The sequence below is a fragment of the Panthera pardus genome, unplaced genomic scaffold (genome assembly GCF_024362965.1).
Source record: "Panthera pardus isolate Hobbes unplaced genomic scaffold, ASM2436296v1 HiC_scaffold_6, whole genome shotgun sequence".
Taxonomy (NCBI): Eukaryota; Metazoa; Chordata; class Mammalia; order Carnivora; family Felidae; genus Panthera; species Panthera pardus.
In genome coordinates this window covers 106,933,594-106,960,907 of record NW_026526991.1, presented here as the reverse complement: position 1 = coordinate 106,960,907, position 27,314 = coordinate 106,933,594, and the positions used below count along the sequence as shown (strand labels likewise).

The 27,314-nt window shown below is 45.9% G+C and overlaps 1 protein-coding gene across 1 annotated transcript; it reads left to right on the top strand.

Annotated features, from left to right (window-relative positions):
* Window positions 1–38: 38 nt before the first annotated feature.
* BID (BH3 interacting domain death agonist) lies at window positions 39–27,168 on the top strand. The gene is made up of 6 exons (XM_019465073.2): window positions 39–108; window positions 14,795–14,870; window positions 18,636–18,849; window positions 21,933–22,072; window positions 24,285–24,497; window positions 25,702–27,168. Exons 2-6 carry the CDS (start codon window positions 14,859–14,861, stop codon window positions 25,711–25,713), a joined length of 591 nt encoding a protein of 196 aa, XP_019320618.1. The 5' UTR covers window positions 39–108; window positions 14,795–14,858; the 3' UTR covers window positions 25,714–27,168.
* The last annotated feature ends 146 nt before the right edge of the window (window positions 27,169–27,314 follow it).

Here is a 27,314-nt window from a genome sequence, read left to right as displayed (position 1 = left end):
GGGCAAGCCGCGGCTGCGTACTCCGCGCGCCTGGGAGACTGCCTGGTCCCTGGTCTTTGGTCCCCGGCCCCCGCCGCCCGTCTCTTGGCTTCCTGCCGCGGCTGCTGGGTGAGTGAATAGCCCCCCTACCGCTCGCGTCCGTCTGCGCCAAGCTGCAAGTTTAGGAGCCTGTGCCTACCGGGTGCGGGGCTCGGTGCTCGCCGCCGGCCAGACCCTCCCAGGCACAGCCCCGCACCGCCTGCGGCTGAGGGTTGGAGCCGGAGGGCGAGAGTGGAGGCACGGGCTGCCAGGTGCCACTCCACCCGGAGCGCGCCGCGGGACCCCGCCTCGGGCAGCCCGCGGGACCCCAGGGTTAGAGCCTGCCGGCCCTCGGCACCCGGCGTCGGGTCAGCCTTTCACCCCGCCTGTCGACCGCCTGGGCCCCCCTCCTTGGGTCCTCGCGGCCCTGACACCGGCCGGAAGGACTCCCCCATCCCGCTCGGAGGAAGGAGGGGCTCAGGGGGAACCTGGAAAGCAGGAGGGGGGCCCCGTGCGCGGCTCCTTGATTCTCTCCTGTGGTCAGAGCGGTCCTCCCCTTGGGGAGGAGGCTGGATAAGGCTTTGTTGTCTCCTCTCCAAGCGAGTCTTCGGGTTTGGCCCTAGGCTTGTGGGGCCTTGGCCGGAGTGCGGTGGAGAGGATGGTGGGTGAGGACTTAAGACATCCTCTGCCCACGGTTCCGTTGACGGTTCTCAGTGAGACCAGCGGCTGCCGGTTCCAGCCTCCGAGCTGAGAAAACCGACGGGAAGGGACAGGTTCAGGTCACACACCTGTTCAGCACCAGATCCGGAGCCCAAATCCAGACACAGACCTTGGACTCTGGTCTAGGGCACTTTTCCCAGTGCCTGGCTGATTCCTGAGGCCAGAGAACCTTAGAACTGTTAGAAATTACATGCATATACTAGCTCGTGGTAGACATCAGTTTATTGAATGACTTAGTGACCCCAGGGGATTCTGGGAGAGCCCTAAAGCCCCCAGCTACCAAGTGGCTGGGCTAGCGGGGGTTTATTTATTCATTCATACCATAGTAAGAATGTGCAGCCCGTGCTGGGGTCCTGGAGGGACAGCGGGAATGGGCTTGAACACAGCTAAGGTCTTCTGGGATTGGATTGGCCTGGGAAGGGTTGAGGAGCAGGCGGGGTACCCAGCACATAGTGCCCCCACCTTTTCACGCAACTGCCTAATTCCACTGCCAGGCTTATCTGTCTGCTCAAGCCTCACTTGATGCATCTTAGCTGGTCTGTCTCTATAGAAGGGGGAGCTAAGGGAAGCTGCCAAAGGATGTGGTTTTTCCACATTCCATCTCCACCCATCTGGGGTGCATGACAGGTCTTGAGATGGGGAAAGCTCTCCTGGGCTTTGGTCTGTGCCATCTTGAGGCAGACCTTGGACCGGGGCCCTCAGAGTCCACTGGGAGTCATCAATGACTGTTCCTGGAAGATAATCTGGTTTTGGAGCTAAAAGGAAAGTGGGAGGACTCCTTTGGTTTTAAAAGTTCAGTTGGGCAGAGCTCTAGTAGGGCATTGTTGGGAAGAGGGTAGATGTGAAGGCTTTCATTGCCACTTGCAATGTGTGAGTTCTGTCCCTCTTGCCCACGGAGGGAAGAGTAACTCACAGGGAAGAGGTATAGGGTCAGCACCCGCAGGAGGCCTTGTATAACACCTCATGATTAAAGGCAGCCTTTTTTTGGGTGTCCTTGAGCACTGAGGTGCCTATGCTATGCTGGGCATGGGGGCAGTATGGTTCATGAGGGACAGGGTGCTGTCTCTTGGGAATGGAGATATAGACTGGCAGCTGTCATACATCAGGATGCAGGCTTTGATAGTGTTTGCTGCAAAGGACTTCGAGTGGGTTGCTGTTAGTTTTGTCTGTAGACATTAGGCCATCTGAAGTGGGCTCTGAAGAATGAATAGGAGCTTGCCAGCTGGATAAGATGGGAAAGTGTACTCAGGGCAATGCAGGAATGTGGGGTAGGTGTGCCTAGGTGGGAAAGAGGTGTTTCTAGGTGGAAAGGGGCATTGCATGCCCTGCTTTGAGGCCTTGCCCAGAAAAGCTCACAGTGTTAGCCAACCTGCGAGACTAATTGGAGGAACTGCAGGTTCCACTCATTTGCAAATGAGAATGGCCTGTCAGGAGTGCTGAGGACGTGTGGAGGAGCAAGACCCTGGAGGATGAAGTCTTCTAGTGCAGGAGTCTTGGCTTGCAGAAGGGCAGTTAATGACATTTGAGCCGTTCTTTTTCTCTGGTGCTGATCAAGGACTGTGTATTCCTTGGTGGTAGTACCCAGGATGCTGGCTCTGGACTCCCAGCTCCTGAGAAGCCTCACTCTAGAGCTGTGGCCATTGGAAGTCCTTTCTGTGGTTGCACCTCTGGTCAGTCTGGAGCTTTGGGGCGTAGTGCTGGCCTGGATGCTCCCTCAGGCCAGCTGCCCACCCTACTGGGCCTCCTATGCATAGGATCCGATTAGCAGCCCCTTGGTTGGGACACCTGGCTGGCCACCCCCACAGGCCATACAAGTCCTTGCCCAAAGCCACTGACAGGTTTGAAAAAGACAGCTGATTGAAGATGGTGATAACATACAGAGCTCATTGTGGGCTAGATACACGCACAAAGAACTTTATGTGTATTAGGTCACTTGGACATCACAGTAATCAGGGACTAGGTTATCATCTTTATTCTTCAGATGGGAAAACTGAGGCATGGAGTGATTAAGTAACTTAGCCAGGGTCACAACTGAGGGAGTCAGACCCCAGAATCCCAGCTCTAAGTATTATATTGCACTGCCTGGATTTCCAGGCTACTCCCTACCTCATTTCCCAAATTCGGCCCATCTACCCTCTGCACCTCTACACCGGTGAGACCTGAAGGGGCAAGGAGCAGAGAGAATGACCATGGCCTTTCTGGGGACTTCTCTGCTGTGCAGGCAGCTGGTGATGTCCGCAAGACAGGAGGAAGCTTCAGGGAGCAGCACCATGGACCCGCTGGGTGGGATTGCGCCCGGCAGGCTCCCCAGTTTCCTCTCCCTGGGGCTCAATCCTTTCTTTCCCCACCTTCCCCTCCTCTTCTCTTCCTGCCTGCTGTGGTCAAAATGGGGAAGTTTCAAATGAAAAGCAAACTTGATGTCTGAACGAACCATAAAGCAACCATCGAATTCTTGGTTGACTTTTTGTGTCCAGGGTCCTAGAAGCTACCAACTTAGAAAATGAGGAATGTTAACTAATTTGGATGTAAATTAAAAAAAAATTTAAATTAAAAAAAATTTTAGTAGCTATAAAAAAAATGAAGTGGTTTGTTTTAAATGACCCTCTCCCCTTGGTAATTCTATCAGCTTGGGTGTTGGAGAAGGGCTCAACCCTTCCTCTACCTCCTCCTCAGGAGGTAGAGCATTATGACCCCTCTGAGTCCTAGAAGTCTCTAAAAGGGGACCGGTTACTTTCAGACACACGGAGTAGCTGGACTGAAACTGCCCTGCCCCATAGATCGTGCGGCCTAGTGGAAGGATGTGGGCCGCACAGAAGTGAGGCTGCCACTGTATGAAGAGAGGCCTGCCTTCTGGGCCCAGGGTGTCAGGACCACCACAGAGATTGCAATACTTTGTGGCTGGGCTTCTGCCCCAGCTGAATGGGATCGACAAGCCTGCACTTACTAAGCTCCTGCCATGTTGATGGTTATGCTGACCAGTGGGGCAGGTCAGCATCTGCCTTATATGCTCATGTGCTTAAAAAAGTACCTTTCAGGGGCGCCTGGGTGGCTCGGTCGGTTGAGTGTCTGACTTCGGCTCAGGTCATGATCTCATGGTCCGTGAGTTCGAGCCCCGCGTCGGGCTCTGTGCTGACAGCTCAGAGCCTGGAGCCTGTTTCGGATTCTGTGTCTCCCTCTCTCTGTGACCCTCCCCCGTTCATGCTCTGTCTCTCTCTGTCTCAAGAATAAATAAAAAAATAAAAAAAAAACGTTTAAAAAAAAAAAAGTCCCTTTCTTCAGAGTTAGGAAAGTGAGTGCTGAGGCCTGGGTCAGGGGCAGGCCAGTCCTTGGAGTTCCGAACACAGCATGGGGGGGGGGGGAGGGGTTGGGGGAGTGGGGGTCTGAGCTTTTATCTGAGGCCAGCAGTGATGATGTTGTTTTTCTGTTAGTGGGCATCTGTGCATATGTAGTTGGCTTAATTTGCATAACTCTCATTTTAATTCTTATGTGAATTCTGTGATGTGAATGAATACATAGATGTGAAACATCAGTGGTGGGGTGTTTCTCACGTGTGCTTGTGGTTAGACATCAGGTGGCCTCAGTCCTGGGTCTAGGACTGGGCCATTGCCGTGTCCCAGGAGCTCCTACTTAGATCTCCACACCCTCATGTTCACTGCCCCCCCTCCCCTGCACTCCCCTCCTAAGCCTAAGTGAAGGGTAAGAATCTCAAGAGGCAGGGAGTGTCACCTTTTACAAATGTGGGGAAAGTGAGGTCACATGGCAGGTTGAGAACCAGCTGGACCTCTCTCTCTCTCCCTTTAGAGGATCCCTTTTGCGTGAGCCTCTTTTTTTTTTTAATTAGATTTTTTTTTAAATGTTTATTTATTTTTGAGAGAGAGAGAGGCAGAGAAAGGGGGACAGAGGAGCCAAAACGGGTTCTGCACTGACAGCAGCAAGCCCCATGTGGGGCTTGAACTCATGACCCGCGAGATCATGACTGGAGCAAAAATCAGATGGTCAACCAACTGAGCCACCCAGGTACCCCGGGAATTTGTGAGCCTCTTAAATGCTGCTGGGCCCCAAGGACTTAGGGAGTTTGGGGCTTTTCTGGGGTTTCAACTTGTCTTTCCAGGGAGAGCTAACTGAAGTCAGAGCTGGGGGACTAGAGTTCAGTTAGGACCTGGAGGCAGCAGGAGGACATGATAGGAGTAAGGGAGCAGGGGAGAGGAGGCAGCAGATGGGTGGAGGAGAGGGGCTGAGTCATGAAGGCACTTGGGAGGTGGTATACGGGTCGCTCCTGGGAGTAAGAGCTGGAGAGTGATCCAGAGCTGAGTAACTGGTCCTGTGACCATAACACCAGGCCTGAGGTCTCAGGCATTTGTGTGCCTGTTTGGGACAAGGCCAACTGGATAAATGAGTCACAGCACCAGCAACCCCTCTTGGCATTAGGGAGGACATTATTTATAATGGATCACCATCTGGGTAGTCAGATCTGTATCAGAAGGGCTGGGAGGGGCTCCTGCACCAGCAGGCAGCTCCTTGGAGACAGAAAGGAGGAGGCTGCCTTTGGGGTTCAGTTGGGGGAATCCTGAGCTTCTGGTGGGAGAAGGCATTGTGTTTGCGACTGCCCCCCCCCCCTTTCTTCTGGCCCAGCCACCTCTGTATGTATGGTAGTGGTGGGGGAGGAACGGGGTACAGAGGACCAAGGCCAGGTTCCGCACGAGCTGGGCACCCTGGAATCAAGGCAGACCCTGCTATGGGTGAGGAGATAAACTACCCTTGACTGGAACTTCTTTAGAACTTTCCAGCAGGTATTTCCTCACCCTGTCCTGGAGAGGGTGGGGGCAGGGCTGTGAAGTCAATGGGCTGGCAGGCTGGTGGGCCTCTGGGACTGGGTGACAGCACAGCCTTGAGGAGAATGCCTCTCTTGCCCACCACACTTTCTTTGTCAACCTCCTCGACCCCCATCACGGAGTTCCTGACTGTGAGACCAGCTGGCAGCCAGGTGTCCATCACATCTCAAAAAGCCCTGCTTCTTCCTGGGGTATCTCCTAGGAAGCTTGGCAACATCCAACCTCCTAGACTCTTTCCTGGATGACTGGGGAGCTGAGTCCAGTACCCTTGGTGGTCACAACATCTCATTGGAGTGGTGTTTATCAGTATGTAAAATGATTGCACCGATTATATTTTCACACCCTATACTGCTCCAGATGCAGGTAATCATCCTATTGCGTAGGTGAGGAGACAAAACCTGCTAGAACTTGGGAGGTGGGAGGGCTGTTGCTTAACCATGGAAGGCCCTGCTGGCTGTCCTCGCCCTCCTGCTCCATTCAGTTGCTTCAACTGCCAGCTCTGGCTCAGAAGGGCAGCGTGGGAGCAGTCCCAGGGTGGCCGTGGTCTGGGGTCTGACTTAGCCTTGGTAACATCCATTTTCTTTTCTGTGACTAAGCTGTAAGAGGAAGACAGTTAGGGGGTGTTGGAGGGAGAGGCTGTAGGACAGATAAAGGCTGACTTACACATTTTGGAGTTGACTCTGGGATGCCTTCTTGCTCCACCCAGGGTGCACATGTCTGTCAGAAGCCCAGGGTTTGGCAGGGGAAGGGAAGCAGGAGACTTTAGGAGAGAGGCCTGTGGACCCGGGTGGAGCATTAGACATGTGTGAAGGAACGGCCTGCATCATCTGGTAAAGAGGCTCCTGCCTCTTTATAACATCCTCCTTCAGGCTGCCTTTCTTTTAAAACACTTTACTGAGATATTTTACGTACCACAAAATTTACCCATTTAAAATGGTCCTTAGTATATTCACAGAGTTATTCCAACCATCCCCACAATCTAATTTTAGTACATTTCAACAGCCCCGAAATTCCACATACATTACCAATCATGCCCTAGTCCCCCTGTCCCCGCAGCTCTTGGCAGCCTAATCCATTCTCTGTTCTGTGAATCTATCTATCCTATAAATGGGATCATACAACATGTGACCCTTTGTGCCTGTCTCTTTCACTTGGCATATTTTCACGGTTCATGTGTGTTGTAGCACACATCAGACCTTCATTCCTTTTTACAGTCAAAAAAATATTCCATTGTAATAGAGATAACCATATTTTGTTTATGGATTCATTAGTTGAACTTTTGGGTTATTTCTACTTTTTAACTGTTGTAGATAATGCTGCTATGAACATTCATGTACAAGCTTTTCTGTGGACCCATGTTTCCATTTTTGTTAGTTATATGCCTAGGAGTAGAATTTCTGTGTCAGTTGATAAAACTCTGTTTAATTGTTTGAGGAACTGCCAAACTTTCCCAGAGTGGCTGCCTCATTTTACCTTCCCACCTGCACTGTATGAGGGGTCCAGTTTCTCCATGTCCTTGCTCACTTGCTATTATTCATCTTTTTATTCTAGCCATCCTAGTGGCTTCATTGTGGTTTTGACTGGCATTCTTGTAATGGCTAATAATGTTGAGCATTTTTTCATGTGCTTATTGGCCATTTGTGTATCTTTTGGATCCTATTCAAATCTTTTGCCCAATTTTTAATTGGGTTGTCTTTTCATCATTATTCTAAGAATCCTTTCTTGTCAGTCCCTTGTCAGATAAATGATTTGCAAATATTTTTTCCCATTTTGTAGGTTGCCTTTTCACTTTTTTTGATGGTACCTTTTCAAGCATAAGAGTTAATTTTCTTTTTTTTCTTTTTTAAAATTTTTTTTTAATGTTTATTTTTGAGACAGAGAGAGACAGAGCATGAACGGGGGAGGGTCAGAGAGAGAGAGACACAGAATCTGAAACAGGCCCCGGGCTCTGAGCTGTCAGCACAGAGCCCGACGCGGGGCTCGAACTCACAGACTGTGAGATCATGACCCGAGCTGAAGTCGGACGCTCAACCAACTGAGCCACCCAGGCACCCCAATTTTCTTTTTTTTCTTAAAGATTTTAAAGTTTATTTCTTTTGAGAGAACGCGAGAGAGCAGGGGACAGGCAGAGAAAGAAGGAGAGACAGAATCTCAAGAAGGCTTCACGCTGTCAGCAAAGAGCCCCAACACGGGGCTTAAACTCACAAACTGTGAGATCATGACTTGAGTCAAAATCAAGAGTTAGACACTTAACAAACTGAGCCACCCAGGCGCCCCAAAGGTTTTATTTATTTATTTAAAAAATGTTAACATTTATTTATTTTTGAGAGAGACGGAGACAGAGTGTGAGAGGGGGAAGGGCAGAGAGAGAGAGCAAGAAGGAGACACAGAATCTGAAGCAGGCTCCAGGTTCTAAGCTGTCAGCACAGAGCCCGAGGTGGGGCTCGAACTCATAAACCGTGAGATCATGACCTGAGCCACAGTCGGATGCTTAACCAACTCAGCCACCCAGGCGCCCCCAAAGATTTTATTTTTAAGTAATGTCTACACCCAGTGTGGGGCTCAAACTTACAACCCTGAGATCAAGAGTCGCATGCTCTACCAGTCAAGCCAGCCAGGCACCCTGTGAGTTAATTTTCAACAAGTCCAGCTTATCTGTTTTTTCTTGTATAACATATTATTTTGGTGTCCTATCTAAGAAATCATTGCCTAACCCAAGGTCTTGAAGTTTTATACCTGTGTTCTAAGAATTTTATAGTTTTAGCTCTTACATTAATTCTGTGATCTATTTTCAGTTAATTTTTGTATATGACATGAGGTAGGGGCTTATAGATATCCAGTTGTCCCAGCACCATTTGTTGGAAAGACAGCTCTTTACCCTGGTCTTGCCTCTTTTGTCAATGATTGATTAACCATAAATATTAGAGTTTATGGACTGTCATTGCTATTCCATTCATCTGTTTATCCTTTGCCAATTCCACACTGTCTTGATCACTGTAGCTTAGTGGTAAGTTTTGAAATTGGAAAGTGTGAGTCCACCAACTTGTTCTTTTTCAAGATCGCCTATTCTGTGCCCCTTGGATTTCCATATAGATTATAGGAACCATCTCTAACTTTCTGCAAAAAAGCCAGCTGGGAGTTTGAGAGGAATTGGATTGAATCTATAGTCAGCTCTGGGGAGTATCACCATCTAAACTATAATAATTCTCCCAATATGTGAGCATTGTGTAGCTTTCTTTCAATGGTAGTTGTAGTTTTCAGTGTACAAATCTTATACTTCTTTTGTTAATTGTATTTCTAAGAATTCTTTTTTTTTTTTAAGTTTATTTATTTATTGGAGCACCTGGGTGGCTCAGTTGGTTAAGTGCCTGACTCTGGCTCAGTTCATGATCTCACAGTTTGTGAGTTCAAGCCCCGTGTCAGGTCTGTGCTGACAGCTCAGAGCCTGGAGCCTGCTTCAGATTCTGTGTCTCCCTCTCTCTCTGCCCCTCCCCTGCTCACACTCTGTCTTTTTCTCTCTCTCAAAAATAAATAAACATTTTTTTAAAATTTATTTATTCATTTTGAGAGAGAGAACAAGCAGGGAAGGGGCAGAGAGAGAGGGGGACAGAGGATTGGAAGCGGGCTCTATGCTGATAGCAGACAGCCCAATACGGGACTCGAATTCACAAACTGTGAGATCATGACCTGAGCCGAAGTCAGATACTTAACCAACTAAGCCACCAGGCACCCCAAGAATTCTCCTTTTCTTGATACTGTTATAAAGGTTATTTTTTTTAATTTCATTTTTGGACTGTTTATCGCTAGTGTATAGAACTACAATTGATCTTGCAAATACTTGTGTTCTGCAACCTTGCTGAACTCACTTATTAGTTCCAGTAGTTTTTTTAGTGGATTCCTTGGGCTTTTCTATTTGTAAGATCATGTCAGATCAGTATGTTTCAAAGCTTCTCAGTTGATTTCAGTGTGCCAGGGTTGAAAACCACTGGGTTAGATCAGTGGTTCCCAGGCCTTTGAGATGGAAGGGGAGGGGAACAGAGTAGTCAGAGCACTAGAATTTCTGAGGAATTTTCCTGAGTGTCTGTGGGTGAGAATGAGGGGCTGGGAGCTTAGACTCAGCCTAGGCACAGAGGCAGAGGGACCAGTATCCTAAACACCAGCTTCCTCCTTTCCCAAGGAGGAATCCAGTTGGGCCAAGGGAGTGAAAGTGTGCCTTTTACAGAAATGTGTTCTGGGTGAGGGTGACAACATCCTCCCTGCTGGGATTTGTTAGAAAGAGCCCACATTAGAACCCATAAGAGTCAAAACCCAAAAGAACTCGTCAGCGGGTTAGGGAAGCTGTCGAGGTCCTGTCGGGAACTCTGGAGAGGAACAAGTCTGGCTCTGAGCCACCCAGGGCTGTCAGGGCCATCTTTCTGGCTATGCCTGGACCCTGTACACCCCAAGTAACTGGACTTCACCCAACTTGAAGGACTTTTTCTTACAGCTCTAGACTAGTGGTTTTATATTCATAAAAGTAGATGTGAGAACTGGCAGATACTTTAGAAATCCACATTCTCGGGGCACCTGGGTGGCTTAGTCGGTTGAGCGTCCGACTTCGGCTCGGGTCATGATCTCACAGCTTGTGAGTTTGAGCCCCACGTCTGGCTCTGTGCTGACAGCTCAGAGCCTGGAGCTAGCTTCAGATTCTGTGTCTCCCTCTGTCTCTGCGCCTCCCCCTCTTGTCCTCTCTCCCTCTCTCTTTCTCTCTCTCTCTCAAAATAAATAAACATTAAAAAAAAAAAAAAAAGAAATCCACATTCTCTAGAAACTGGTTGTATCCTCTTACTAGTTGCTTCATTAATTAATTAGTGAGGTAAATGAAATCTTTGACACGTGTCCATTTTATCATTTTATATTTGTATGAGAGTCATGGTTTCACTTTTTTTCTTTTAATTACGCATTAGCAGTTTTGGAGGTCATCTACTGAAAAGCATGCCCAGTGGATTCACATGGTCTTTTCTTAGCTACCAGAGGCAGTAGCTAAGCAGAACTTTTGTTTGTTTGTTTTTGAGAGAACTCATGTGGGGGAGGGGCGGGGAGGGCAGAGGATCTGAAGCTGACTTTGTGCTGCAGCCTCGAGCCCAATGTGGGGCTTGAACTCATGAACCGTGAGATCATAAACTGAGCGAAAGTTGGATGCTCAACTGACTGAGCCACCCAGGTGCCCCATAACTTTTTTTTAAATATTTATTTATTTAGACAGAGAGGGAGAGACTGCATGAGTTGGGGGGGGAGGGGCAGAGAGAAAGAAAGAGAATCTCAAGCAGGCTCCCTCCATGCTCAGTGTGGAGCCTCACGTGGGCTTGATCCCACAACCCTGGGATCATGACCTGAGCCAAAATCAAGAGTCGGGTGCCCAAGAGTTGGGTACTCAACCGACTGAGCCACCCAGGTGCCCTGAAACAGAATATGCTTTTAACTTCACTGACTGTGTCTCTGTCTCTCTCTTCTCCCTCCCTCCCTGTCTCTCTCCCTCCCTCCCTCCCTGTCTCTCTCCCTGTCTCTTTCCCTCCCTCCCTCCCTGTCTCTCTCCCTCTCTCCCTCCCTCCCTCTCTCCCTCCCTCCCTCTCTCTCCCCCTCCCTCTCTCTCCCCCTCCCTCTCTCTCCCCCTCCCTCTCTCTCCCCTCTCTCTCCCCCTCCCTCTCTCCCCCTCCCTCCCTCTGTCTCTGTCTCTGTCTGTCTCTGTCTGTCTCTGTCACTCTCCTGACTTTGTGTTTTGTTTTGGCTTGGTTTGCACATGCAGATCAGTTATTCCCATTGGTGACAGCAGTGATGGAGGATTTGGCTGTGTTGTCTCATCAGGTGCTGGTCTTTATGGACTATTCTCTGTTGAATGAGGATGACAGAGAAGCTGGATTGTTGGACTCTTTTACACATAGGAATTATTGAGAACCCCCAAAAGCTTTTGATTAAGTGGGTTTTATCTATTATATTTTCTGTGTTTGAAATTAAACCTGAGAAATTTTTGGGTGCTTGGGGGGCTCAGTCAGTTAAGCATCTGACTTTGGCTCAGGTCATGGTCTCACCGTTCATGAGTTTAAGTCCCATGTCGGGTGAGCTTGAACCCCACTTTGGGCTCCATACTCTTTCTCCTTCTTTCTCTTGTCTCTCTTGAGATTCTCTCTCTCTCTCCTGGTCTCTTTGCTCACTTACTTTTGCCCTCCCTCTCTCCAAAAAAAAAAAAAGTTAAAAAAATAAAACAAAATTTTAAAGTATTTGTTGATTCACTTGAAAATATCATTTCTTGTTGCTTATTAACAAATTTTTTAAAATACTGCATTTTAGGGGCGCCTTGGTGGGTCAGTCGGTTGAGCATCCGACCTTGGCTCAGGTCATGATCTCACTGTTCATGAGTTTGGGCCCCACGTCGGGCTATGCACTGACAGCTCAGAGCCTGGAGCCTGCTTCGGATTCTGTCTCCCTCTCTGCCCCTCCCCCGCTTGTGCTCCCTCTCTCTCTCAAAAAATAAATAAACATTAAAAAAAAAGAAAAGAAATGCACATGAGTAAGGAGTGCAGTTTTTAAACAAAAAACTGGCCAGGGCCCCAGAAGGGGGCATCCTCAAAGCATTTGTATGACTTGGATCCCCTTTCTTGGGTGTTTTTTTTTTGTTTGTTTGGTTGGTTTTTTCTCTAGAGCAAAAAGGAGAGTTCCTAAACAGCAAAGTTTTGACAGGAACATCCTAGTTCCAAAGGAGTCAGACTGATGGCCAGCACAATTCCAACAGCAATAGTCAGTTCATACTCTCAGAAAGGACAAGACCTTAAAACGAATCCCACATAAAGCCTGGAGAGCTTGGGCATAAAGAGAGCAGAGCCTGAAATCCAGGAGAGAACTTACCCTCAAACTTTGGGGTCACTGAGAAAGCAGTGAGCCCACTTGGCTTTGTGGGCACCTGGTCCCTGTTTGCTTACCAGCTGTGGAGCTGTTGGGGTCGTCTCAAATTTCCCACTTCTGATCATTAAATAATATTAACCTTAAAAATCGAACTGCCAGCGATTTCACCAGCAGCTGTGGATTTATTTGGGAATAGCAGAGAACTATAATTTAGAACAAGCAAACTATGGCAAAACCATAGCAAGTTCACAGACCAAAGGAGAGGACTGCTTTTTCAGAAGAAATTGGAAGCTGGGAGGGCTGTAATAAACAAAACAAAAAGCCCAATTGGATGAACCAGGAGCTCCAATTATGGTGGCTCCTCATTGGCTGGGCTGTTGCTGGGGGAAGAAGAAAAGCTTTCTTCCTCCTGCTGGGGTAATAAGGATAGTAAAGTAGTGTCAGACTTGTAAGGTACCTTTGTTGCTTCTGGGTCTGCAATTCATGAGGAGCCATGGGGCGTGAGAGCGCCCCCTGCTGGCCTGCTGCAGCCATTCTAAATGAGGTTTCCTTTTATTTTCACAGAATCAAAGTCTGGAGGAAATCAATTAAATGTTTATGTTAATTATCTCTTGAGTGCTATCTCCCCCACATAGTTTTCTAAAGTTACTTCTTGAGAGAACAAGGTGGAGGCCAGCATTCAGTCCACTGCACCTTTACATTGTCAGTGGCTTGTGGACATCATTTGGCTTCTGTGGCCTTTTTCCTGAGGGGCGTATTCTGTTTTATTCTTTGTCCCGATTCTGATAATGGTACCAGCTCTTGCCTCCTTCCCTATGGAGGGCCTATGGATAAGCCAGCATCCGTAGGTTCCCTGTCTGTCCAAATACACCTGAGTCCTTTGCTCTTGGCCCCCTTTCCTCCCACTCAGCCATACCCAGCCATGGGCTCTGCCAGATTCCCAGTGTGAGGCTTAGGGTGCAGCCTCTAGCTTTGCACGATCTCTAAGGCCAATAGGAGCACCTGAGACAGGGGCATGGGCAGATCGAGAGTAACTGTGTCCCACAAATGTGCACGGCTGCCTGGTGTGGAAGGCATGTCCTCCATGCTGGTCGTGTCCTAGCCGCCTTTTCACGTGCATGTGGGAGCCCCACCCGTGCTTCCTAAAGAGGAATTGGTTGTCTATTCTTGTTTTTTATCTCCTCTGTTTAAGGACCCAAGATAAAATTGCCAAATTTGGCTGTTTTTTACCCTACAAAATGATTTCATTTGGTTAAAACTAATATTGTGTGTAAACACACACATACGCAGGCAAGTACATTTTAAGATAGAATTATATTGTTGAGACTGTTCTTTAGAAACTTTGGTCTGTCTTGGACATCTTTCTCTACTGATGCACACCTAGATCTCTCATCCCTTTTTTTTTTTTTTTTTTTTTTTTTCTCACATTATATGTATTCTACTTCATGGGCATAATTTTTTGAACTCAATTCCCAGTTGCCTTTTGTCTGGTCAATTGTTTATGATGGGTTATTTAGTTTGGAATATGTGCCATAGAGGACCTTTAATCTTTTGTGTAATTGTCAAATATATTCTTTTTTTCTTCTTTCTTTCCTTTTTTTTTACCACCAAATGCTAGAAAACATTTTATTTCAAGGCTTCTTTTTTTTTAATATACATTTTACAAGAGCTCTTTCTGGATGAATGCCACTGAAATCATGTGGCCTCTGGAGAGAAATGGTCTGCCTCGCTGTCTCTTACTCCCCAAACCTTATTTTCTCACCCACCTGGATCAACACTGTACACTGCCTGCCTCTCAGCATAGTTGTGTGGAACAGAACGGATAACGTGAATGCTCTGAGAATGGCTGCACGCTGAAGTAATGGTTATGTAGTAGTCATATCAGTGGTCATAGTAATAATAAAAGAGTCCCTAAAACTTCTAGGTATACTTATCAGCTAACTTTATTCTTGTAAAAAGTGCACTACTGTAAGTATTTGCCTGAAAATAATTCATAAGCTATATTGCCCTATTTGCCTGATCAGTAAGCTCGGGGCGGGAGAGCTGAGCTCTGAGGTTGGAGGATTGATTTTGGGGAGCTCTCCATGCCTTGGCAAGTCTCTATAGTGAGGAAAACTCCAAAGTCCACTCACTTGGGCTGCTGCCCAGGTTCCATGCTGTGGAGAAAGGAGCAGCCTGAGTGAGTGTGGTTGGGATGGGAGAGGTGTGAGCCTGGCCACTGTGGCCAGGGCGCCTTTGAGCCAGGGTCCAGGATGACTCCCTCAATTCTTTCCTGAGGGTCCTGGAAAGGGGTGTCCCTGCAGGAAACAGCTGACTACCCTGTGTGCATGTGTGTCCTTTTCCAGGTTGCTGACTTGGGACACCTACAAAGCCGGAAACCAGACAGAGCCCTGCAAGGCTGCTTGTGCCATGGATTCTCAGGTCAGCCCATGCACTTCTCCTGGAGGAATGCTTTGGGAGGGGGAGCAAGGGTGACTGGGGCCAGCTTGTTCCTTGTGTGTGTGCAGTCAGTGTGCACCTAGCTGACCCCTTCTTTGACAGCGCTGCAGAGAGGAGCCTCACATTCACAACTTGCTGTAGAACAGTAAAAAAAGAAATACCTGTTCTCTATCCTCTTCTCTTCCCTCCACCTTGTGCCTGATCACTCACTGGAAGGGCAAGGCAGCTTTCTGATTCAGGACCATTTAGAAACTCTAGAATTCTTGGAAGCGATCACCCTAAGATCATATAGGCCATTCCCCTGGCTTCAGTAGGATGGTACCTAAACTGCCTTGTCTGTACTTACCTTTTAATTATCTGGAAGAGAAAATCATAGCCTATCCAATCAAAAGCTCTTTATTTATTTTCTTACTATAGTCTTTTTGCTTCCTTTCTTTTCCAAATTCTGTAGAGGCCCCTAGCACCAGAGGTTTTTCTGTGTCTACACTGTATGTATCAGCCTTCTCTTCTCACCAGCTATTGTGAGAGGTAACTGCAAAAAATCTAAGGATTTGATGGTTAAACTTAGTGGCCCACAGTTTCTGAATCCCTAAGCATAGCAACATCTGATGCCTGGAAGGTTCTCAATATATGCTTGTTAAATATCCTTCTAAAGGATGGAAACCACATGGTTTTTCAGGTTGCTAGCTGGAAGGACTGAGACATGGCGGGCTCAGCAGAGATGGTGGTTGCTTGACCAGGAGATTTCTGCAGATCCTCTTGTCCTGATGAAAGTCTGTTCTCAGTGTTCAGAATTCCCTTCCATTTGGTGCTGTTTAAACCTGCCCACCATTCTTGTTGCATTCATTCATTGTTATTTTTTAAGATTTCCTTTAGTATTTCTTGTAGGGCAGGTCTACTGCTATATTTTTGTTTACTTAATTTATTTTTTTTTAAGTAAACTCCACACACAGCACAGAGATCTCACGAACCAGGAGATCATGACCTGAGTCAAAACCAAGCTTAACTGACTGAGCTACCCAAGGGCTCCAGTTTTCCAGTTTTTAAAAAATTATGGTAAAATATACATAGGATAAAATTTACCATTTTAACCTCTTTTAAGAACACAATTCATTAATTAGCATTGAGCACATTCACGTTGTGTCTCCATCACCACCATCCATCTCCAGGACTTTTCATCTTTCCAACTGAAACTGTTCCCATTAAACACTAACTCCCATCCTCCTGTCCCCATCTCTGGCAAACCCCACTCCACTTTCTGTCTCTGTGGATCTGACTATTCTGAGTCCCTCAGAGAAGTGGAATCCAACAATATTTGTTTCTTTGTGTCTGGCTTAGCATAATATCTTGTGTTTGTTTGTTTGTTTTACTATTATGGTACTGTTCATCCACAGTTTAGTGTTCTTTGATTTTTTTTCTTTTTTAGAAAAACAAAATAAGAGATTGGTTTGGATTTTGGAGTTTTTTGGGGGGGGGGTTGCCTTTTATTTATTTTTTAACTATTTGTACGGTGCTGGTTTTGCCAGGTTTGAGCACCTGGATTATCCCAATTTATCAAAACACATTGATGGCTTTCCATTTTTTTCTCTGCACTGAAACTGATTTTATAGCATGAGAGTTATTTTTGCTTCCTTTAAATCAATTTTGTAGTATGTCCTTCAAGGTTTCCTAAGTCTTGATCATTTTTCTTAACATACTTTTTCTTTTGATTTAAAAGGATAAACAGCTATCAAATCTTGCATCTTCTGAGACATCCATTTCAACTTTTATCACTAGAAGATCAAAAAGGGTCATAGTTTTGTACTCAGTTTGCCACAAGCTCTATTTGTCCTTGGAATTAAATACTATCAGCTCCTGGGTGCCTGGGTGGCTCAGTTGGTTAAGCGTCTGACTTCAGCTCAGGTCATGATCTCACAGTCTGAGGGTTTGAGCCCCAAGTTGGGCTCTGTGCTGACAGCCCGGAACCTGGAGTCTGCTTCTGATTCTGTGTCTCCCTCTCTCTCTGCCCCTACCCCACTTGCATGCTCTCTCTCTTTCTCTCAAAAATAAATAAACATTAATTTTTTTTTTTTTAATGCTGTCAGCTCCTGAGCCTGCTTGCTTTTATCTTTCTTTCTTTTCTTTCTTTCCTCTTCTTTCTCTTCTTTCTTTCTTTTCTTTCTTTTCTTTCCTGAGCCTGCTTTCTGATTTGTGATGTAGTCTGGTCTGACATGCCCATCTAACAGTGTCTGTAGAACTGCTTTCTAACCACCTGTACTAAATGTTTGAGTTTGTGGTAATTCAACCCACAACCCTGCCCCAGCCTTCCTTTCTTCTCTTCTGGGCAGGACATCTCCTTAAGGAAGAAATGAAGGATGTTCTTGAGTTTCTAAGCTGTCTTGTGCCACCTGGCCTCATTATACAGTAATTATAAGGATACACACACACCCCCCGTTTTTGTTTTTTTTTTTAAGTTTATTTATGTATTTTGAGAGAAAGAGCAAGCAGGGGAGGGGCGGGGGGGGGGTGGGTAGAGAGAATCTCAAGCAGGTTCTGCTCTGACGTGGGGCTCAGCCTCAAGAACCATGAGGTCATGGCCTGAGCTGAAACCAAGAGTTGGACACTTAACCAGCTGAGCCACCCAAGTGCCCTGGATTTTTCCCCCTTTTAAGGGATAATTCTGGAGAAGTAAAAACTGGTTAACAATACGTTAGCTCCTTATTTTGTGCATTTTATTTATTTAAAGCCATTTGCCCTCTAAAAACTGTCCTAAAAGTTTTCTGATTTTTTTCTAATGAAAAATATTCAGGACTTAGAAGACAGAAATAAATATTACAAGCACCTTCATCTTCTTCTGTTGACCTTCTCTTACAGTCTAGTATGTGTGTTTTACATTTATTTGGGCAAATTTCAGTATCCCCAGGCTTCCAGATGATTCCCTCTTTCATCCTAGGTCTTTGATTGCTCTGAGCGCCCCTGGCTGCCAGGTCTGCAAGTTTTCACCTTTGTTTGCCAAGAACACCATCCCAGATGCACTCGGCACACTAGAAATGTCCCTCCTGGCTCCCAGAGTACAGATGTCCCTCTTGGCCCCCAGAGCTCCCCTGCAAGTGTTGCTAACGGATGGAGAGCTGGCAGGCAGAGACCACCAGCCTCTCACATTAGAGCAGAAGCCATCCCCCTATATGAAGCAAACCAAGCCTACCCAAAGGCAAATATTATCTGTGGTCATTATTACCCAGTATTTATGGAAAATTTGCTGGTTGCACAATACCATCTTGGCCCACAAAGAAGATTATGAAAGAATTTCTAACTGCTGGATGGGTAGCTGGTAAGGTGGGCTGAAGTTGGTAAAAGACACATGAGAGTTAGCATAAGCATGTAGATGTATAAGGATGATATCTAGGTGATGATATTGGCTGACTTACCTAAAGCAGCCTTTGGACCTTCCTCCTCCGAAAGTAAGCTCACCCCAGCTCAATGTTTTCAGGATGTCAAGCATATGGTAGATGAACCACCTTCTGCAGAATTGGAGCTTCCTCTTTGGAATCTACAGGTGGTGTTGATTAAAGCAGGCTCTGCAGATTTGGCCTCTGCCCACTGAGTCCTCTTGTATGCACAGGGTTATTCAGATATCTTGGGCCAGTGAGGCTGTTTCAGGCTCAGCTACCCTCCGAGCCCTTTTACCAAGCTCAGCTGTAGGAAGGGCCTCTGGTCCTGGACTAGCTTCCCACAGGTCTCCTTGATTTGACTCCCTTTTCATCTTAGGTCAGCAATGGTTCAAGCCTCCAGGATGAGCGCATCACAAACTTGCTGGTGTTTGGCTTCCTCCAAAACTGCTCCAACTATAATTTCCATAAAGAGTTAGAAGTGTTGGGCCGTGAACTGCCTGTGCCACCAGCTTACCTGCAGGAGGACCACGATGATGGGCTCCAGACAGATGGCAACCGGTGCAGCCGCTTCCTGGATAGCGAGGAGACAGGTACCTGGCATAGCCTCCTCTGCCCCAAATCTGGGCTTTGCTCTCTCCACTAACTTTTATGGAACTTAAGTCCTGGAAGGAGCCTTTGGACTCAGTGTCCACCTACGTGGTTTCAGTCCACTGCATATGTTTGTGTCATATGGTTGTTTGGTTTGTACCTCATGACTCCAGTGGAGCAAGACTCTCTAGTTTCCAATCAGTTGAAATCCACTCAGTTTCTTTATAATGATTCTTTGAATCTGTATAGTACCTCACACTTTCACTTTCATATGTATTACGGCATGATTATCTACAACATAACTAGGGCATTGAAGTATTCTGAACCTAATTTCCCAGTGAGGAAACTGAGGCCCAAAAAAGGGTCAATTACAAACCCCAAGTCAGGCAACTACTGGACACAGTCCAACCAGGTCTCGGGCCAGGCCTGTTTCCTTAAGCTGGGCTCCATCATCCTCTGCTGCTGCCTCCCAGTATATCATGGTTTTGAGACCTTCTTCACTTTTCCTCACCCACATCCCTGTGCTGCCCTTCCAACCTCACTTTTTACTCTTCTTTGTCACTGGTGAGGCCTCCACAGAGGGAGGCCATTCTGAACTCTAAGGCTGAGGGAGCAGGGCTGGGAAGCAAGATAAGGATCAGCCACTCCCAGATTTGGGCCTGGAACAGTGGTTCTCAGTAGTGTGCACATTGGAATTCCATGAGGAACATTTTCAAAATGCATAGTCTTTGGGCGTGACTGCAGCTGTCTGAACCAACATGTTCTAGGGTGGAAGACTCTCAGGTGTTTCTGGGGTATATGCCCTGGTTAGAATCACTGCCAAAGGGACTCTGAGGTCTTGGACCCAGTCCTCACAACCTAGCCAAAGGACTGAAATCCTGCCTCCTGCTGCCCAGATATCTCCTGGCATATTAGATTGCACTGCCCTCTTGTGGCCATGGGGGAGACCAACAGCTGATCCAGCTTTTGGACCTCCAGCTCTATGTTAAATTGAGTGGATGGGGGATATGGCAGAGTTCCCCCACTAGCCAGGATGTGCCAAAGACTTCTGTGCTTTAGAATCCAGCTACTGTATCTCCTGGGTAGCTCTAAATTTGAATAAGGGCAACTGGCCCCCTTTGGGGAAGGCTTAGGAGGGGGTGAAGGGCAGGAATGGCTTTGCTGTCAGAAGCTATGGCCGGAGTAACTGTAACCAGAGGCTGTCCCCTGGGCTGTCTTTTGCTCTTCTGCACCATTCCTTGCCCTTAGACTGCAAAGCCTGGCTTAACTCAAATGGCATTTGCAAAGGTACACTTAACTTCACTGCTGGTGGAAAACTAGCATGTAGATTAAGTACCTGATGAGATTTGGAAGCAAAAGGCAAACTAGAGGCTCTGTACACCACAGTTTCATTGGTGAATTCATTTACTCAGCTGGACACTGATTGAATCCGCCATGGCTCCTGAAGTTGCCGCAATAAAGTGGAAAAGCACAGAGAAATCAGCGAGGCAGAGTCAGTATAGTGGGAGCTACGGATAGCATGGGTCCTCCACAAGGGATCAGGAAAGACTTCACAGCTATAACTGCAGTTGAGCTGGGCTATGGAGGAAGGGGTACATTTTGGCTCTTTGGAAACTGGGAAGAGGGAATGGCAACAGCTTAAGCAGACACTTGAAGATGAAAAAATTGGGGTCTGTAAAAGGTACTGTGAATAGTTGTTTGACTAGAGTGTTTGGAGGGAATAGTGGAAGTTATGGTCCAAGGTGTTTGGAAGCTAGGTTATAGCTTGTCACTTGAGCAAGGTGTGAGCACATGAATGAGTAGAGATCACAGAGATCACAGAGATCCAAGGATCACAGTCAAGACCACAGTAGGCAGTCTAGGGCAGGTGAAATGTTGAAGGCACAAAATTTAAGGAGGAACTGTCTCCAGGGGCACACCAGGACACTTCACCCTCTCAGTGCCTTGCTTGCCAAAGTATATTGTGGAGAGTGGAGAAGGGCCTGGAGGGCAGTGAGAAGGGCTAAGAGGCTACAGATGAGAGCTGATGGAGAATCCACACCCAGGTGGTGGCAGTGGTAATGGTGGGACAGATGGTTGTATCTGTGCTATGAGATAAGATTTGACAATTGCTTGAGGATGCCTGCAAGGACTGGGGAGATTGAGATTTCTGTCCTGGGTAAATAAGAACCCGGAGGGAAGGTGCAAACACAGAATATAAGATTTAATGGGAGAAATAACAATAGCTGGCATTTATTGATTACTTACTAGGAGCTAGGTACAGGATCCATTCATTTACACATTCATTAATTTGTGTAGTTGTCTGTTGAGCCCTACCGTGTGCCTTGCATTGTTTTCAGTGCTGCATATTTGGCAGTAAACAAAACAGATTTAAAAATTGGAGCTGTTAGGAAACTTACCTTCTGGCAAGGGAGTCAGACAAAGAACACGGACAGGTAAAATATATGGTGGTAGTGAGTGCTGAGGAAGGAAAAGGGAGGGCGAGGGAGAGGGCAGATGGCAGTGCAAGTGGCAGTGTTAATAATCTCGGACAGAGTGGCGTTTGAGTAGACCTAAAGGAAGAGAGAGAAGGAGCTGTGTTCTCTGGTGGCAGACGCGGGGCTCTAACTCAGTGTAACAGCAGAGCCTCTGCCCTAATACCTTCTTAGGCTGACACCTGTTATATGATGGGGTCTAGAACTGGCAGCCATGAAGCTTGCCATCAGATTCATGCCATGGCTGCTCAGAGTCATGATGCCTTGCAAGTCATGGATGCCCTTGCATCACTGTCCTTTTTGTGGACAAATGTTGACTCTTTGCAGGGTGAGGCCCACTTCTCCAGTCTTCTGCTCATTTAGATCCTTTCCTGGCCCCAGCACTCCATCCCTGCTCCCCTGACTGCACCCAGGTCCTCACATAGCAGCTCTAGTAGAATGGAGCATGTGCCGTCAGCAAGCCCACCATGGTGAGCTGTGGAAGCAGGAACTAGCTTTGTTCCAAAGCAGAATCCCTTTCTTTTTCTGGTATGGGATGGGTTGGGAGGAGGGGTCAAACAGGACCATTTTTTGAATCTGCTGTGTCTCTGTGTCCCTGCCTGAACATTCAGATTCTGAGAGTCAAGAGGAAATCATCCAAGATATCGCCAGGCAGCTCGCCCAAATCGGGGATAGGATGGATCACAGCATCCACCCAAGAGTGGTGAATAACCTGGCAATGCAGTTTATGAATGTGAACCTGTCAGAAGAAGTAAGTGAGAATATTCACCAGTGCCCTTTCTCGGTTAGTCAGGAAGTGTGAGAACTTTTTCAGTTGTCAGGTGTGTGTGTGTGTTTTGTTGTTTTTTTTTTTTTTTTAATTCCAATGTAGTTAACATACAGGGTTATATTATTTTCAGGTGTACAATATAGTGATTTAACAGTTCTATGTGTTACTCAGTTTTCAGCACGATAAAGTGTACTCGTAAGCCTCTTCACCTATTTTACTTATCCCCCCAATCCACTTCCATCTCTGGTAACCATCAGTGTGTTCTCTATGTTAAGAGTCTGTTTTTTGGTTTGTCTCTTCTTTTTCCCCCTTTGTTCCTTTGTTTTGTTTTTTAAATTCCATATATGAGTGAAATCACATGGTATTTGTCTTTCTCTGACTAGCTTATTTAGCTTAGGATTATGCTCTCTAGATCTATCCATGTTGTTGCAAAAGGCAAGATTTCATTCTTTTTTACAGCTGAGTAATGTTCCATTGTGTATACACCACATTTTCTTTATCTATTCATCTATCCATGGACACTTGGGCTGCTTCCATAGTTTGGCTATTGTAAATAATGCTGCAGTAAACATAGGGGTGCAAATATCCCTTCAATTAGTGTTTTTGTATTATTTGGCTAAATACCCAGTAGTGTGATTAGTAGATGGTAGGGTAGTTCTATTTTTAACTTTTTGAGGAATCTCCATACTGTTTTCTACAGAGGCTGCTCCAGTTTGCATTCCTACCAACAGTGCATGAGGTTCCTTTTTTCTCCACGTTCTCTTCAACACCAGTTGTGTTTTTTGTTGTTGAGTTTAGCCATTCTCACAGGTGTGAGATGGTATCTCATTATGGTTTTGATTTGCATTTCCCTGATGATGAGTGATGTTGAGCATCTTTTCATGTGTCTGTTGGCCACTGTGTCTTCTTAGAGAAATGTCTGTTCATGTCTTCTGCCCATTTTTTAATTGGATTGTTTGTTTTTTCGAGTTATAGAAGTTCTCTATAGATTTTGGGTACTAACTCTTTATCAGATATGTCATTTGAAAACCTCTTCTCTCAGTCCACAGACTGCCTTTTAGTTTCCAGTTGTTAATTAAAACACCAAGGTCTGTCCTTTGTCTCTTATCAGACAAACCAGTGTCCAGTGAGGTAATTCAGTGCCTACAAAACAATTGGAAATAGAATCATAGCATGGTTAACTGTCTTTCAGAAGAATTAACTTACTTGGTATTTAGGAAACCTGAACCTTAAGTCAGAGTTAAGAGTTTGATATAAAACCTTCCAAAAAAGATTAACAAAATGTATATGACTCTTCCAGGACTAACTTATTCTTTCCTCAGTTTTAGAGAGTTGAATAAAAATGTGAGTGAGAACATCAGGTCATTTACCACATGGGACAAGAGTGACATTTTATTTAGCCCGCTACTCTTAACTTCATGGTTAAAATCAGTATAGAGCTTCTGTCCCTTGCGGGTACTATAAACTAGCTCCTCTAGCCTTCCTGAAGAAACTTAGTGGGAGAGATGCCCCAAGGCTGTCAAATCTATGGCTACATGAGTTTGGAGGAGGGGAAAGATTCCATCCTTTTGACTGGAGCTGCAAATGCAAACACCCCTCACTACCCAGAAGTGTGTCTGTCCTCCAGGGCAGCCTCCTGCCTCCAGGAAGGTTTGTCCCCTCTGGATCAGCAGCTGTCATAGCCGTGGTATTGTTCTGCCTCGGGTCCTCTCCCATAATGTTGACTTAATTTTGCATGTGAGTTGATGAGCTTGAAGGTCCTTAAGAGTCTGGTGGTCTGTGGTGTGCCGCTGCCATGTAGTGAGAATGTCATGTTTAGCCCCCTTCATCCCCTTCCGGTAGCTAGGTCTGCACTGGTAAGATAGGTCTAAGACGTCTTGGGTATTTAATTAATTCTTTATTTTAAGTGCCTTAGAGGCAGGGAATGACTCATTTGTCTAATGTGAACACACACACTCAAGATGTATTTGATGAATGTGTGTCCAGCTATGGGGACTGAGCTTAGCCTACCCTTTCCATTGCCTCTCCAAATTAAATTGTTTCTCACTCTCCTCCAGCCTCCTCAGCTGTTTAATAAGTTCTTCCCTCAAAATGAAAGCATGCTTCTTCCTACTTAACATTGGTGGACTGTTCTCCTTTCCGAGGGCAGAATATTAGTGAATGAAGTTTCACGTGACCCTGTGTCTACCTGCAGGACAGAAGGAAGCACCTTGCTGCTGCGCTGGAGCAGGTCCTACAGACTTACCCGAAGGACATGGAGATGGAGAAGACCGTGCTCCTGTTGGCCATGGTATTGGCCAAAAAGGTGGCCGATCACACACCGTCCTTGCTCCGTGATGTCTTTCGCACAACAGTGAACTTTATTAACCAGAACTTACTCACGTATGTGAGGAACTTAGTCAGAAATGTAAGAACCAGTGATGTCAGCTCCTTGGCATTTCGCTGAATCCTCTTGGTCTCTGCCTGCTCCTTCTAAGGTCTGGAAACACAGCAGAGCTCTCTGCTGCTGGGCTTCTTTCATCCTTTCTCCCCTGCTTCTGGTGACCAGACCACACGAAAGGGACCTTGCTACTCAGGTAGAAGGTGTGGCTTTGCTTCTGTGAGAAAGTTGTGTTGTAGAAGGTGGTGATGAGCACCCCTTTGAGCTTCATCAACTTTATTTTTAAGACACCCTGCTATCAGAGCACACTGCACACTCTACTCTTGCTAGGATCCAAGTCATACGGTGTAGGTTACGGGTAGAGCATGAGAGAATGTGGCGGGAGTGTCCCCAGCTGGGCTTCATCTGCCTTCACCTCCACCTCATCACAAGCATAAGTATAATTTACATTTAAAAACATGTTTACCAAAAAGGATGTTGGGGAGAGATGCCAAAATGGGTAGTCAAAAAGGGGGAAAAACTATCTAAAATCTTGCCCAGAAAACCTGTCCAAGATATTAAAACTAAGATATTAAAAGTCACAATTCTTCATGATGCTGCCTAGGAAGAAGGGCCAGACAGGTAGTAAAGTCTGTTGCTTCACTTTAACTGGAAATTAAGTGGTTGTATCTTATCTGTAAGTTTAGTGACTGTTTGGGATTTTGTGTGTCAGAGGCATTACTCAGGCATCTAACCCCTGATGCCTTTCTCTGTGTGCCATGGTCTTCATTTATGGCAGCATTTTAAAACAGGAGAACGAATACAAATCTCGAAGCTGAATTGTTGGGAGAAGGTAAGCCTGAGAAAGTTCGTAACAGCTTTCACCAACAACCATCTAGCTGGACAATAAGTGGGCAAGATGTCAACAGCTATCTGTATTAACAGCCTCCCGAATACTGAAGGGCTAAAACAGAGTCTTCATTCCTTGGACCAAGATGCTTCTTAGCACCAGAAGTGATTCAATAGATGTGAATATCCAGATCTTGGCACCTTGAAAGCCTATGTCTTTGCAATTGCTCCCATGTAGCAAAAAGGAGGATGCAGCGATCTAAGGATGACAGGGCTCCAGAGAGTATGTTTTGCACAACCCCGGCTTCACATCTATTGATTGTGGCACCAGAGTCCTTAAGTACTAAATCCTGGTTAGTGAATCAGACTGGCTAATTCTGTCTATTTTCCTTTCTTGCTGCAGGAGATGGACTGAGTGGACAACTCTGCAAAAGTACAACTGGTTAAAACTTGATATGGTGACAACAGTACACCTGCCTCCAGTGGAGATGGAGCCATGGCTGTGTAAACAAAGTTCTTAGAGAAGATAGGCACGAAGTAATAGCTATTTATTTCTTACTATTTTAAAGATGATGTTTTAAGCAAGTGATTCATTTAGAAACTTTACCTTAACATACTTGAATGAAAATGTCAACTTGCACAGATTTGAATGAGTTTCATACCATCTTCCAAATCCACTACACACTGTGCCTTTATCTTATTTCAGCTGTACGGGTCTTCACTTGAAAATTAAATTTAAGAACAGATTGTAAGGCAGAAAAAAAGGTTTTTTTGCTTAAGAAAAAAACCCATGTTTTTTTGTTTGAAAAAAAAATACTGTTTATTAAAGTGCAACCTTGGGGTGTGGTCTGACAGCAGGCAATATGAGGAGAGTAAGGTCTGGAGACGGATGAACTTACCCCTCACAAATGAAAAATCCCTCTCAATGTAGGGCACACCCTGATACTAAGGAAGTTAACAGTCTTCCCATTTAAAAACCAAACAGTACAAGAGGTTCTGGACTAAAGTTCTGTACTCAAGCAATGGGAAAATCAGGCCTCAAAACATGATTTTTTTCAACTCGATTTCCTTTTGAGTTAAGAAGGACCACAGGCAATTGAAAGGTGTGGAGATCATTTAAGGACCCACGTCAACCACAGCTTCCAAAATCAGGTAACCAAATGCACCTTTTCTTTCCAAGAAGTCAAGGCTCTGATAAAAATTTTAAGCTGATGTAGTACCAGAAGCTACTACATACAGCCCATGGGGGAATGTCTGTTAATAATCTTACATTTTCATTTTCCTCCCATATCCCTCAGCTTACCCTTGCCCAAGAAGCGACATCTGAAGAAAACAGGTTTCTAGCCATAAAGATAAAACAATAGTTAGACTTTTAAAAATTCAACAGTTGAGGTGGTTCCCTTTCTTAGAGACACAGTCAGAATGCAAGTAATAACAAAAGTAAGTCACTTAGGTAGTGCCAAAATAAACCAGGGAGAGCTTACATTTAGAAACAGTGCAATACTGGTCTGTTGTTCCCAGCGATAAGCATTTCCTAGGATTCTGTTTAAAGGTACAGTGGTGGATGCTGGGTCCATATCACACACATTAATGTTAGGCTTACCAGTAATACCGTTGTTACTATGAATAGAACACTCTGGGAAAGGATATGAACAAGAGTAATAGGTACTAAGAAATACTTTCTTGTTACCAAAAACACTTTTCTGTTCCTTGAGAGTTTAATCAGAAAAGAAATATGACTGCATTGTTCAGCATTAAATACATACCACACTAGGGCTGGGCCTCAATCTGCTATCTGCAGTATGTTGCAAATACTAAAAGCCGTGCAGTAAGAAGGCCACCATTTGGAAATAAACCGGTAATGCTGTTATGTTTTGGAGTGGACTTTTTTTTTTTTGAAGGATTCATATCACAGTGGAAACAGGTTGAATCACACATATACATACATACCCACTCATCCATACGTGTATCAGTTCAATCAGATTCTCACTAGGGGTGGAGGGACACTTTCTTCTG

Coding starts and splice junctions, on each gene's coding strand:
- BID (XM_019465073.2), top strand. Junction 18,850..21,932: donor CCTGGATAGCGAGGAGACAG/GTACCTGGCATA, acceptor CTGAACATTCAG/ATTCTGAGAGTCAAGAGGAA. Junction 22,073..24,284: donor ATGTGAACCTGTCAGAAGAA/GTAAGTGAGAAT, acceptor GTCTACCTGCAG/GACAGAAGGAAGCACCTTGC.